General features: G+C 36.0%; 1 protein-coding gene across 1 annotated transcript in view; it reads right to left on the reverse strand.

Annotated features, from left to right (window-relative positions):
* Positions 1–15,453, reverse strand: part of DLC1 (DLC1 Rho GTPase activating protein) — a 230,857-nt gene that overhangs the window by 167,763 nt on the left and 47,641 nt on the right. The window contains exons 3-4 of the mRNA XM_040596312.1: positions 4,553–4,702; positions 1,784–1,924 (exon numbers count right to left, since the gene is read on the reverse strand). Coding sequence (XP_040452246.1) covers positions 1,784–1,924; positions 4,553–4,702 — 291 coding nt within the window. The remainder of the gene's footprint in view (positions 1–1,783; positions 1,925–4,552; positions 4,703–15,453) is intronic.

Below are 15,453 nucleotides of genomic sequence, written 5' to 3' on the forward strand. Positions count from 1 at the left end.
AAGCAAAAATGGTCCACTTCTTTCTCCTTTATCAAACCTAACTATGATAAAAATGAAAATATGGTCTTTGTCTGAACATAGTTGCTAAAAAAAGCCCATCACCAAATCCCACTATAGAGTGTGGTGGGTTGCAGCCTGCAAAACTTTAGGAGAGTTGAATTTGGAGAAAATTTAGCTTCACTTCTCGAAAAGTTTAAAACAAGGGGATTCTGTATTGTACCCCTACAACCCACACATCAGCAAACATTTTATTAATATTCACAGTTACTCTACAAAGTAAAAAAAATATCTCCAATATACATTAAAAAGTATGTAATAAAAAATATTCACAGATATGTTCAGCCTGATATATCCATCTGAGCAAAAGTCAAATAAACACTTACAAAAGGTGAATTAACACACAGTATCTAACTCCAAAGCAAGCGAACCACATTTCTGCAAAGCCAGTTGTTAAGAGTTCCCCAAGTATTAGTAGAAACCCCTAAATTTTAAAAGGATGTTTAATACCTTTGAGAGTGTCTGTGCTCTTCTCAGGATCTGGCAAAATGGAATATCACCTTCTAGCATAACGTATGTACTTATTTGAGAAGTTGTGCTACATTGTGTGCAATGACAGAGTGCAGAGCTCTCTATTTGCTAAAGTTATGCACTGATGATAAATTACAAGTGAATTTATTTTTGTACAAATGAACAATCCTAAATGTAAATATTTACTAGAACTTTTGTTACTGTCTTAATCAAAGTCATTAGTTAACTTGCTATTATTGTGGTGCATTAAATGACAACTGGCCTCTATTTTACTTTTTATAAACTTGTCATAAACATAAATACTTATGTTAACCACACTTTATGTTTTAATATTTTATCCCAGATTTTCTGCTAGTCTGGTTACCAGCAGCAGCTGAATTTGTGGACAGATGGAGCAGGAGTTATGTTAAGACTTTTCAGCCTAGGCAAAGTTTAGAAGAGTCTAAATTTCTGTGCCTCTTGAGGGAGTGGAAACAGCAAGTGCAAGAGGGAATAGAAAGTATGTCAGGAGTTTCTAGGACATCCAAGCTTTTCAGCACGTGTCGAGGGCTGAAGCATTATGAAGAAGGATTCTCCAGTAGATGGAAATGGCAAAAGAAAGGACCATGCTCCTCATAGCTATATGTATCTATGAATGGATACAGAAGGAGGTTCCTTGCCATATCTGAGCTCTCAGACCTGCCCTTCCACACCACAGCGTGTACTGGCAACTAAAGGAAAGGGTTTGACTGCTCAGAGGCTTCCCTCTGATCCTCAGCATGTGAAACCACTTGCCACATTTGGCCTTAGAATGACATTCTCCCTTTGGCAGGGTAATACCTCTGCTTGCAGTACACGACAGTTAAGCCCCTCAGGAGGACTAGGGTGGCTGAATTTGGGAATCATAAATCAGGCTATGTGATTCAACCATCTTTTTCTCTGCTGCATCCTCCACAAGATTTAGGAAATGCTCCAAGTGACACCACTTCATGAAACCTTATTCCTAAGTAAAATGGGCTATCTCTTTTAATTTATTTTCTCACATAAAACCTCAGTTTATTAAAATCATCAGCTGGTAATAGTGTGTTTCTAAACATGGAGCTTCTAGGATTGTTTGCCACTCAAATGGCACCTTGAGACAAAGAGCATAAGTCCTTTTTTTCAGTCACGCATATACTGTGGTACAATCCATGTAACGAATAGTATAAAACATCTTTATTTCACTTCCAACCTGATATCACAAGTGAAGTTAAGAAAATACAGTCTTTGTACTCACCCCAGCCTTTGGTTTAGCTCCAGAGCTGGCTACCAAACAGGGAGATGCTAGGTCAGGAGCATGGATGTTAGGAGATAAGTTTGTTTGTGAGTGACTTACTGAAGCAACATCCACTCCACTTTCAGAGCCAGATTCAACATCCTGTAAACAAATGCAAGTCTCTTTAGTAAATGTGAATATGAAATAAAAGTCCAGTTCTTCTAAATAATGGAAGTGTTTAGACAGGCTCACTCAAATGTATATGCTTAATTCTCTGTGTAAGAGTAATTCCCCTTGTTCTTTTCCATTACCTACACATACACTTGCTGTCCTCTTCAGTGTGGTGGTTTGCATTAGCTGCTGTTCTGAAATTATAAATCACCATTAACATCAAAGCTATAATTCCCCTAAATGTTAGAATGCAAGGTAAGAAAAATCAGTTTGGGGCTGCAGAAGTCTGGCATTCTTCTCTGATGTTCAGTATTTCCTGTGTGCTCCCACCTTCTGTCTCTGGCAGCACTGCAAGCTCAGTGAACATCTGTAAACCATTACACAGCTGAAATGACATCACCATCCAGGAGTTTATACAATTCAGAGGTACAGCTCCCTAGCTTTTTTGGAATCAGCAGACACTTATCAGCCAAATGCTATTTCTGGTTAAAATGCCCTTACTTTTAATGACACTGATTACATTCCTTTTTTGAGAATAAAAAGCAGAAATATAGTATGTTTTATTGTTGAGGAAATAAAAAATACAGGGCTTGCTTGATTTACTGCATAGACTGAGGGCAGGGGATTATACTGCTTGCAGATAAATTGTGACACATGTCTGGCAACGAGCTGGCTATGTGTAGAACCAGCCGTATACTGTCAGGATTATTAGCCAAGGTGCAGCCTGCATGAATACAGCTACACAGTACACAAAAAAAGGCTGAACTATTAACCCCAGCCAAATCTGTGCTGACAAAGCCTCAGTTTCCTAACAGAAAGTTCCTAGAATAGGCGAAATACGGAGCAGACACATCTCAGGGGTTCTGCTCCTGAACTGGAAAGAAATGGCAACCCTTTGATTCATAATTCCAGTTAAGCCTCTGGTCTGCCAAACTGAAGCTGCCAATTAGACAGGTGCCTCTAAGCAAGTATGCAAACGTGCTGTTTTCTGAAAAGGGTTAGAAATTAGGGAGAAAGCTGCACTCTAGGTAGGATCATGAATTTGAGTCAGATACTTCCTGCCAGTGAGTACTCTGCAATGTGAAACAATAGGAAATGCAGCAAAGCCATGGAAATGCCTCTGCAGAAGTCAGCTTGGGTACTCTTTAGAAGCTTCTGCTTAGCAGAGCTATGCTGCCACAGTCCAGAACCCTGCTCCCTCCCCTGTTACCCATGCTTTTGCATCACATTCAAATGCTTTGTTACTATAAAATCGATATGAGACTGAACACAATGCATAAACATCCTGAAAACCAAATCTTTTGATCATCTGATTTGTAATACTGAAAGGCTCAAAAATTCGTAGAGAATTAGTCTGCATATGTAGCATATATAACATGTTTGATGCAAGCTGTCTTTCTGGAGGGCTGCTTTGCAGCATGGAAACAGGTACCACCTCTGATTATCATGCAGGCTTACTTATACAGATTGCCTCAACCCTCTTTATTGCTGTAAGAAAGTAGTTAAAATGCTGACATGGGTTGGTGAGATACAGAGACCAGACGTTAATATCATATTTCAGCTTTCCTGTGGCATCAACCCTTAAGGACATACTGTGAGAACATCAATGTCCAGGAGAAAAATGTTTAACTATCAAAAGTGTAATTATGTTATGTCCTTTAAAAATTATATATTTATATAATCTTCAGCTGACCAAACTGAAACTTAAATACAGCTTTTCTCACCTACAGACCACTCACTTGTCTATATAGCAATAATGAAGCCTGGCTTCAATAGGAATAACCTTTCATTACTTAAAAGAAAATACCACTAACAAAAAAAATAATAAAAAAAATCTGAATATCTGAATGTTAGCCTAGTGATCTTAGAGCTTTATTTCTCAGGTTTCTTAAATTGAAAACCAGCTGCAGCACACGTGGGTGAAATTAACAGCAAGCCTGCATGAGAACACCTCGGGTCAGCCATTTCATGTTCTTCATAGTTACATGTGTAAACATTTTTCAGAAAAAAAGAACACATCAATCATGTTTGTGAGCTGTCCAGTCTCCATTCAGACTACTCTCAGCAAGGAATCGTCACATTTAGATTAAGAAAAGAATTAAATAAATTTAAGTAGTTAAAGTGCACAGTTTTGCCCAGAATCTTATTTTGAATGACAGAGGATTTCATAAGTGTGTCTATGCCAAAAATTTCACGGACCCTCCCACTAGCAGAAAAGCAAGATGTGTAGCTCAGACTTACTTTCAGTTCTAGCTATTTAATATCGAATGACACATACACATACGCTCTGAGGCTGGTGTGATCCTGACTCTGTGCTGAATCTCCATGTATAGTAAGAGATAATTAGAGTGCCAGACATTTATTGAATCTTGTTGATCTCCCTTTCTTTCACCTGGGAGCTCTGAAACTCTCATTCATGAAATGATGCCAAAAGGAAATACTGGATGCTAATATTACTGCCTTCAAACAAAAATACAAGACAAAAATCTTTACAAAAAGAGCTTTAGTTCTGAAACCAAGGAGCCAATAAATGTGAGGACTGAATGAAAAGGAAAATAAAAATTGAAATAAACCCAGATTTTTCTTAGAAAAATAAGAAAGATTAGCAAACTAGCTTACAGGTATATGCCTCCGTTTGTATGTCGGGGTGCTGGATGGGGAGGAGCCTGCACTGAGAGCATTTTCAATATCCTGGTCAAGCTGGTCCAGTTTCATAATTAACAGCACCATTGAATCCAGTCGTGATTGATCCCGATCTTCCGTTACTTCCTAAGGAACAGAACATACAATTGTTAAATCTGAAATGACATTACTTGGAAAGAACAAGCTTAAATTAAGAAAGCTTTGTTTATTAATTTGGCATAAAAGTACATTGAATAATAATCAGAAAAAAATCTTTTTTTTTTTTTGAAAAAATACTCTTTATGTAATTAATTCACTGAGCATTGACTTACTGCTGGGAAAACTCTGTATTAATATTCAATATACATCAACTATAGCAATTAAATTTTTAGAAAAGCACAATTGTTTGGTGCAAGTGCATCATTACAATTTCCTTGATACACATACTCTTTAAAGAGCTACTGATTCTAAACACTCCTTCACATATTCACACCAAATTAATTAATTTTATTGAAAGATACAAATGATGAAGGTTAATGTATGATTGAAATGGGAGAGAAGGAATTTCCAAGAAGCCATTTGCCAGGTGAGGATAACTACAACTACTTTTCCTTGTGGAACTTATCAGCATAACTATGTTTTGTCAGTGCTTGGCAGAGATTTCTGTTCTGGTTGGAAATTCTTGATATACATGAAATATGTTAACATTGTAGTAAACACAGCATTGTAGATCCTCTGACTGGAAAGAGAAAAGGTTGAGGGCTATTCACACCACAGTCAAACACCTAGTTTATTCAGCTTATTTCCCTATACTGCATTTGTAACAAACTCAGACAGAGATGATCCTCCAAAGAGCAACTCAAAGCAAGATCTTCAGTTGGATGGACTAAATAATGCTCTCAAGGAGTTCCTCCCTCTCTTTCCCCATTATATAGAGAGTTACCACAGAAGTTAACCAACTAGTCTGCCTCAAAATTCAGGAATATGAAAAACCTTCCCTGGTTCCTGTACAGTTTTTCACAATAGAAAGTTAGAAAATAGGAAGTTCCATTAACTAAGAAATAATATTTTTGTAAATCCTTCTCAAGAAATAGAAATGCAGATGTTACAATTACTTCATTGTGTCCAAGAAGTGGGTAATATAAATGCCAAAATCAGCCATTTTTGATAGTCATTAAACTGTTTTTCAGGCTAAACAGCAATTTCTGCAGTTAGGATTTCATTAGTGATTTTTTCATAGACTGCTTCAAAGGTGTTGCAAAACACGAATTAAATGATTCCTGCTAGAATTAAAGGAATTGTACAGATAATATAGTCATATAAAACATGGCCTACATGGTCTTTATGTGAAGACAGAGGTGATAAAGGCTAGTTAACTAAATCTTAGAAAAGCAGGAATACAAATCTGTCAGTCTGTAGCAGAGTTGTGAGCAACATTCATAGCAAAGACCCAACCCAGGAAAGCTGTATTTAAATTTTATTGCAACATGATGTTCTGGATTGGTTTACTGAAAAAGCTAAAGAATTTTCAGGACCTCCTGATGAACCTGAACTGAGTTTTGAATGACCCTGAGAGACTATTACCTCAAAACAACATAGCAATCGGTGAAATTAGTTAAATTTCACTTTCTTTCAAACTGAAAACACAATGTCCCGAATGATTCACTGAAACTCCATGTATCTTCATTTTAACTGATGTTAAATTGATGTCTGAAGTTTGAAAATATCAGTTGTTTCATCTAATCGGCATGGGTGCAGAAAGCCCAGCGGAGCAAATATGGGATGTGCTAATAAAGGAGACATTACCTCCTTTTGGCATAGAGATACATTTTCCATGGTAGGTGAGATTATAGCCAGTTTACCCATCCAGAGTGGAGCCAGTGCTGCTACCAAAACTAGCCTTTTAGACGGTCCCCTAACTGTTTATTTCTATGAGTTTTGCTTGGAAATATACCACTGGAAAGGCAAATCAACCTAAAATTTACACTTAAACCCCAAAAGTTAATTCCCACACCACAATGAGTGGTAGTGACTGGCTGATTTTTTTTTTTTTTTTTTTTTTTTTTTGTGGGGTTTATTTCAGACTAGAGAGATAACAGGCATTTTACTTAAAAAAAAAAAAAAAATCTGGAATTTTACCCAAGCAAATTGTTTGACTTATCCTGCCAAAAAAGCATAAACTTCCTCTGTATGTAGCAGACTGAGGATGCTGGAGAAGAATCTGCTGAAATGATGAGGTGGCAAAATATTGCTCAAAGTTATATTCAGGCTTGACACAGCACGCTGGCTTTGCAGGCAAACACCACTTTCAGAGAACAATAATATTATCAGTATGGAGTTCAGCTGTCCTGTTCAGAAGTCTTAGCAATGGTTTGTGGCTCTGACTGCTGTTGACATCAACCTTGTCATGAGAAGTTTTAACATTTTAACTGTAGTTTCTATTTTTACAATTTACTGAATAACACAATAATCACCTTCTCTTTGGCCAGGGCACTATTAAATTGTATACATGAAAGCCTAAACACTATACCAAAAGTTTAATATATACAAATAAAAAAGGCTAATCTTGAGTTGAAAATTCAGTAAAACACATTAAACAAAAATTATTTCAAGATTAATTTATTTTTAGACAATTTTACCCTTGATATTATCTAATAAATTTCCAAGAGCTTTATAGCCTATTTGTCTTTTTTGTATCTCCCTTGTGTGTATATTCAGAGATTTTATTACTGAATTGTGATATGATCTAAAGCCAGCAAGATATTAGCAATTAATTTGTCTTCTTTTGAAAACACAGTATTTCCTTTGCATCCAATCTTTCACAATTTTCCCCACTGTTAGCTGGTTACCTTCCAAATTAGAATGCAAAAATATAGATAACGTTCATAGAATTATACAGAAATCTTACCTATACGATTATGAAGTAAAAACTCAGGCATTAGAAGGTGCCTGGTCAAAGACACCCTTACAACCTTAATTTCTGCCTTAAGGTATTTGCATTGGGCAATTCAGGAAGGTATCATAAACATATACACTAGGTCAACTTGAGATGTTATTTGTATGGAAATTTTATTTTTAACATGTCTCCACACAAAGAGGAAATACTTAGGTCATGTACTGGAGAAAACAATATTTCTTTTAATTTGCATCCTCATTGGTGTGATAAAGGAGCTAGTTAAATATGAATACAGTCATATTTAGCACAGAAAACACTGTAACTGTTCCTAGAATGAAGGATGCTTGAATTACTCTTAAATCAAGTATTAAAACCCCAAAGTAAAGGTCATATTACAAGAAATCCAAATGTTTTTACAAGCAGTTCACAAACCCTCTTGTTATCATCAATAATCAATGCTAATAAAATGAAAACACTTCTGATAACATGGTTGCAAATGAATTTCACCCACTCTTTTAGACACTTTCATGATTTTGGAGCTTATTGAAAAGAATAGCACTGTTTTTTCCCCCCTGGGTACTCCTATGTCTTCAACTGTTTATTTTTTTACTACAAGCTGCTTTGTGCTTGCATTTACAGAGTTTGTTTATTAACATGGTGTCCCTATAGCACTCTGCATGGAGAACACCTGGCAATTTCTGAAAATAACATTCTTTGCGCATAATGTTATATTTTTTATTTTGAACATTTGATGGATAAAGAACAAACATGTAGTGGCAGCATTAATCAGAGATCAGAGTATTTCTAAAATGTACTCCCCCCCCTTTTTTTTTCTTTTAAGGTGGCAAAAGTTTTATACACCTGTATTATCACTTCATTGCAATGATTTTAACCAACTCAAACAAAAGAAACCAGTTAAGGAGTACAACACAAGTTAAGCCTGGATTTAGTACATCCATTTTTTCTTATCAGGGTATGGCAAAACTATTGAAGCAGACACCGTTCACTTCCTTTCTCTCTTAAACCCTGTATTTATTTGTGTTTTTCTCCTCCTCCTGTAGCTGCTTTTCCTATTGTAACCCCTTTCCCCACATACCTCTTTCAGCTGAGTAGAACTGAAGCAAAGAGTACCTTTTGGAAAGAAGTTTGTACTGTTAAGAGTAAAGCCTATTTTAGTTTTACAGCAAAAATTTTGTACAGAAGCAGTTAGTACAAAAGCAACTTTCTGCTTTTAGTACCTTCAGGAGGATTGATTCACTCCCACCTTTCCTGTAAGTGCTCCTTTTCAAAGCATCTGCTAGTTTCTGGGCGAGAGCAGACTGCGATTAGTGTCAGCAGGGTCCCTTGTGCTTAAGGAGAGAAGAGAATGTCCCACCCCAAACAGCACCCTATAGGGCCATCAGGGCACCACCAGCCTCACTCCCTGACTGTCTTGTGTCAAGATGCTCCTAATTTCTTTGGAGGCTTTGGTTTCTAAAGGTAAGTCTTTTGATCAGCTGACAAGGTGAGTTTGATTACCCACAAAAGAAAGAGATCTTTTATGGAAAGAGTTGGCTAAGTTTTTTCTGGTATTCTTGATCTGCAGCCAGCTGGACTGACTTAAAAATCTTGTATTAATGCTATGTATTTCAGATGGCATTAAATTACTCATTCTTGTCTCTCCTTGCTAAAATGTACCCTTTTGAAAAAATAGAAAGTTATTAAACCACTGATTTTATACTGTGAAAATTTTAATCTGAGCTGAAAACAAAGATGAATGCAAAATGTGCTATTTTGGAATTAATCTGTTTATTTTTACTAGCAGGTGTATAAATCTGATGTGCAATTTTCATTCTTCTACACTGCAGTGTACAGTCAAAAAACATTGAAAAATACCTAAGAATTCTATCTTTCCATAAATTTTACACTCTACAGTACCATCTTAGAGTCCTATTCTTCACTATATTGGAGGCATTGCAGGCAAAGAACATTTAAACACTATGAAAAAACTAAAGCGCTCTCTTCCTTTTTTACATAAGATATGTAGATATCTTTTTTTTTCCTAGATACCAGGAAAAAATCACAGTAAGATTACTATTATACATCATATTTTTGACTATTATTTAGAATAGACTGAAAATGGAACAAATAGCATAAGCTTGCACATGCACAGGTGAGGACACATGCTCATGCATGTAGCTATCCCTACACATTCATGCAAGTTTTTGGGAAAGTAGCTTTTTTTCCCTAATTTTTCTTAGCAGAACTTTAGATAGCTGACTTAATTTTTCCAAATATAAAATATCAATAGTACAGGTTTACATGAACTTTTTAATTCCTGTTAAACCCACAAATAAGTTATGTTCGCAAAAGTGAAGTCTTCAGAGGCACTTGACTACTATATAATGTAGTAATTGTGAGTCTCACTACCATGTCCTTAAAAGAAATGTAATAAATAAAATTACATCAGAAAATCAGCCTCTGAATAACATACTCTTTTAACAAAACACATGCTTTTTATATTTCCAGACAAAAAATATGGCTGCTTCTGTGGAACACAGTGCTTGCAGGGATAGTGCTGGGGAAAAGAGGAAAATGTGTTGGAAAATGACAGAGAACATAAAATCCAAATATACCCAAGCTGATAAGTTCCAGTAATTGGAAGATTTCAGGACTAGAAATGAGGCGAAGCTTCTCCATTTTTCTAATTTTTCACAGGATCTTTCAAACTCATGTGCTATTCACAGATACGGCCTCCTGAACTTAATCTTATTTCCACTGTAGAGACTTGCCATCTTTCATGTTCAAAGCTAATGTAATACAAACAAAAGCATTCCTCTTTAGTAATTCCTTCCTACAGCTGTTTTTGCCTAAACACATATTCAGCCTGTAGGCTGTGCCCTATTTTAGTTCAGGCAGTTTTGATTATAGTTTTCCATTTTTTATGTCAGCCAAATAAACTATCTAGAAGAGATGTTATTTTGATAATGAAATTTAGCGATTGATTATTAATGAGAAGGAAAATCACTCAAAAAACTTGGGGCAATACATTCTGAAGAATCATTACTACATGGCTAGTCAGCAGGGACAGCAGGCAATAGTTACTCATGAAGTGGTTACTCTTGAAACACAAGAGCTCTGCAGTAAGAAGAAACTAAATCAATCAGGGTTGCTTTCTAGCTAATGTCATGTTACCACAAGTAGATATTAATAGAAACCAGACTTCTCAGACTGTCATTACTGTGTTAACATTATACCAGTACTCCTGCAATACTAACGCAAAAAATAATTGGAGGCACTAATTCGGGTAACCAACAGAAGCAAAACAAGCATAAAATTAACAACTCTAAGTGATATATCTTATCCAATGTATAATATAATTATATATGTATACATATATATGTATGTGTATAAATATATATGTATACACATGTAAATATCAATACAATTTCATAAACTACAGATTATGGGTGAAATCCAGCTCTCTACCTTTGGAGTTACAAAGTAGTAAGTTAAAAACAAAGTTACAAAACAGTAGCCTTTGTGATGGCACCCAGCTCTCGGTAATCATTCCTAATTTAGCATCATGTCAGGATTATAACTATGAATATTTGCCAAAATCACATTCCATAGAGGCATGGAGTAGAACATGAACATAATCTGTCTTTGCTCGGTGGCAAAAAAATATAGTTAAACATAAAATCATTAATCATGCATTTTCCAGCATAAAAATACTGAATTAATTTCCAGTTTCTTCCTTTAACTTCATATTTTGTACATTATAAATATCATACTACTTCTAAAAGTCACCTCTCATGACTACACTTTTATAGCTATAGCTTAGCAAAGTAAGCAAAATGCAAGTGTTTATGTTTACTGAACCCTATTTCTATTTGATATGAGGAGAAATACTTCTGCTTTCTGGAGAATACTATGACAGTAATCTGAGCACTAATAGACTGAAAAAACACCGAGATTAAATAGAACTTTGATTAAGTAAATGTAAGTATAGACAAATAATGCTGCATGTTTTATATTATTGCAAAACTACTTCAGATCTAGTAATTTTGTGTAAAATCAAGAAGAAAATACTTCAGTGAACTTCTTACTGCTTTCCTGTTATGCTATAAATCAGAGTAAATGATGGCAAAATAGTGACTTTTAATCATCAGCAATGAAAATAAGCATTAGTGACATGAAATTTAGCTTGGATATGTGTCTATCGGCATGTGTTTTACAAATACACAAATAAGTGAGCCTATTTGTGTACTTATATTTCATATCCCTATTTTATAGATTGGTGGAAAGGGAGTTGTTTTGTTTTGTTTTAGTTTTGCAGTTAAATCAGAGGGAGGGTTTTCCTTTTAGGATATCTGTTCTGGTCTCTGTAATTTCATTTAAGCCTAATTTTAAAGGCTTTTTGATTTATCAGACTAAATATTTGAAGTAAATTAAGACAGAAAAAATTATGCCAATGATCACTCACAGGGGTGCTCATATCTACTGAAATCAAATGAATTAAGAATAATTTATTTGAGACTGTGGAAAGTCTAAACTCCAAATTGTATCACCTGAAAGGAACAACATGTGAGAAAATGTAAGTAAAATGGTCACAAATCACTGAGTCTCTGAGTTTATCTATTATTATCCATTGGATTTTATAATATTAAAAATGTTATATCACAATTTTGTTATCTGTAAAACAATTAGTCTTACTGAAGACTTAAATTTCCATAATATTAGAAATTAATTTATCTGGGCGGTACAACTGATAATTTGTAAATCGATATTTGAACTATGACAAGTTACTCAGACTGCAACTGTCTGTTCATCCAGTTTGGAAGTGCTTAAGAATAAGAGTTACAGGTGTCTGGATTCCTGCATAAACACTTAAGACACCCCATTCTTAAAAGCAAATTCAGACTTAGGGAAATATAACTGAACATATGACAGACACAGAAGATTTCATATATTTGGCCTGTTAGCATACTTCATAACTTACTTGTGATTTGTTCCTCTTGAAGACATGACACACTCCTGGAAACACAAAGTTGAGGATAATTATGAGCCAGCAATGCAACCTCATGGCAAAAAAAGACCAAAAGTATCTGGGCTGCACTTGCCAGCAGGACAAAGGGGTGGATCCTTCCCCTCTATTCAACCGTGGTGAGAGACATCTGGGTTCAGTGCTGGTTCCAGTCCTGGACTCCCCAGGTCAAGAGAGACATGGACATACCAGATCAAGTCCAGTGAAGATGATTAAAGGATTGGAGCATCTTTCATGTGAGGAGAGGCTGAGAAAGCTGGAACTGTTTAGCTTGGGCAAGGCTCAGGAGGGATCTATTTAATGAGTGAATATGAAGATAGAGCCAGGCACTTAGCGGTACCCAGAGACAACACAAGAGACAAATGGGAACAACCAAGACACAAGACGACCTAAGAAAAAAACCCAAACAAACAAACAAAGAAAAAAAAAGGGCAACTGAGCAGTGGAATAGGTTGCCCAGAGATTTTATGGAGTCTCCATCATGGAGATATTAAAAATCTGACTGGATGCAGTCCTAGGCAAACTGTTCTGACTCTGCTTAGAGTAGCCAATCTCAAAAGGTGTCTTCCAACCTCAATCGTTTTGTGATTCTGTGATAGTTTTTAACACTTCTTGCAACATGCTTTTTAAAGTGGACAGAAATGATATAGTGTAACATTTAGGACATTTTGCTCAAATCATTCTCTCCACCTGTGATCTTCTCACCTCAATTTCTTCACCTTTTGTCAGTCTTATGGTTTAAAAGAGGCAAAGAATAGGTACATAGACAAAATGAAACATAACAAAATAAGGCTTATAATACATTGGTTGGGTAGAGCTTCAGAGGCCTCTAGACCAACTTTCTGCTCAAGTAGAGCCAGCTGTGAGATCAGACCAAGCTGTTCAGGGCTTGCTTCACTCAGATTATAGAAATCCCCAAGGACAGAGAATGCACAGCCTCTCCGGGCAACTTGCTTTCATCCATACCTGTCATCATGGGAGAAGAACCCAACCCTTTTCTCTGTCATTTAATTTAGAGGTCATCTAATGCATTTCAAACTTGGAAGTAAGGAATTTACAAGTGGGAAGCTAATCCAATACTTTCAATTTTACGTTGCGCTGAGGACAGTATAAAAAGGATGGGGGAAGATTTGTCTTCCAGTTTACCAATGAGAACTTAGAAACCAGGTGATGGCTACTACCTGTATGAAGTCTATTAGTGACATTCTACCCCATGATACCTGAAGATACTGCAATAGCAGCACTGAGCAGTCTCCTGAAATTAATGGGATTCTTCCCATGATAGCAGTGGACTTTGAATCAAGTCTAAGACAGACATGACAATTAAAATCCACAAACCATTGTACACTCTAACTTCTCCCAGGAAACAAACAGAAGTGCTTCTCTTACATGATTATTATGCTACCCTAGTAAATGAAGAGTGTTAATACAGGTTGCACTGTCAGCTCAATCCTTGTAGATAAGGTATCTGTTCGTTAATATGATTGCAATGTCAAAAAATGAAAAAAGCCTATAAAAAAATGCAACAACAACAACACCCCCCCACCCCCCACCCCCCGCTAATAATACCTTAATCAATTTGCCTATTATTTGTGTGCATGGGAAGAAAGTCTCCACTGACGGTTTCAAGTCCAGTTAATGTAACAGGTTGCAGAAAATTTCCTATATTCACTTTTCTTTGCAAACAAAATGTTTGTGTAGAAGCTAGGAGGCACTATAAAACAAAAGTGCTGTTATACAAAGATTATAACAAATCCTTATGTGAGAAGAGCAGGTATAGCTTACTTAGCCTTGTAAATCTTGCCATGGGGGCTTAGCTTGAAGACATCCAAGTTTTCATCTGGTGGTTGTTTTTTTTGGGTTTTGGTTTTTTTTTTGTTTTGTTTTTTTAAAAATTAAATATTTAACTCCTTCTGCCTTTTAGTTTAGTTTTATATTACTCTTTTGAGTCCTGTGGGTATTTATACTTCTATGTATTTACAAGTCACACACACATGCACTCTGATTTGTGCAGTAAAAAGCACTTGTACATTGAGAATAAGTTTAATATTTGGTATTTTCTAAATGCAGAAATAAATATAACAAGTTTAAATGGACATACTGATTAAAAGAAAAATAGATTGGGTTGGCTCATTACCAAAAGTTGCCTGAGAATTTTTATAGATTGGATGGCAAAATGTAGGAACGTTTTGTAACAGTCTGTAACTCACTGAAATCATCCCAGAGCTTACAGCATCTAAGAAACTTGTCATTATTTAGATATCTATCTAGAAACAGAAGAATCTGCAGTTATCATTCTGAGTTTTGGTAATATTGCTCAAGTTAGCAGTGTACATGAGAGACTCACTAGGCCTCTCTGCTAAACACAATTTCCAATCCCTCTCATGTCTAGAGGAGGCTGTTAGAAGAGAAAGGGAATCAAGGAAAGCCAAGATAGGGTGCATTTAACAAGAATATTTTCTTCCTCTGTATCCTGAAGCATGACTAGACTATGGAGACCTCTGTAAAAAGGCAAGAAAATATGGAACTTCAGAGCTGATGATGAAAAGAATGAGGTGGAGGATGCAATATGGAGACAAGAGCTCAGGTTCTTGTACTGAAAGCTGTATGACACAGGTACATACCAACCACACTGAATCTTAGGGAATCCAAGCAACCCCATGTCTGAAAGAACACCCAGGATCAAGGCACAAAAAGTGTGAAGCCAAGTGCATAAGACCTACTTTGAAAGAGTCACCAGTTAATCTGCTCTACTGCAGAATGGACCTACTTCATTTGTGCAGTGAGGAAAGTATGACAGCACCACTTGAGAATCAAACCCCATAAACCACTCTCCAACTTCTTCCAGGTGAGAAATAGAAATTACTTTCTTAGATGGTTAAAATACTAATCTATCAATTTAAGAGTTAAATTAAGAATGCAGGTTGAAAGACACAAGGCGATGTGATGTGGAGTGGGTTGCTCTATGTATGACAT

Source organism: Falco naumanni, chromosome 1, assembly GCF_017639655.2.
Source record: "Falco naumanni isolate bFalNau1 chromosome 1, bFalNau1.pat, whole genome shotgun sequence".
NCBI lineage: Eukaryota > Metazoa > Chordata > Aves > Falconiformes > Falconidae > Falco > Falco naumanni.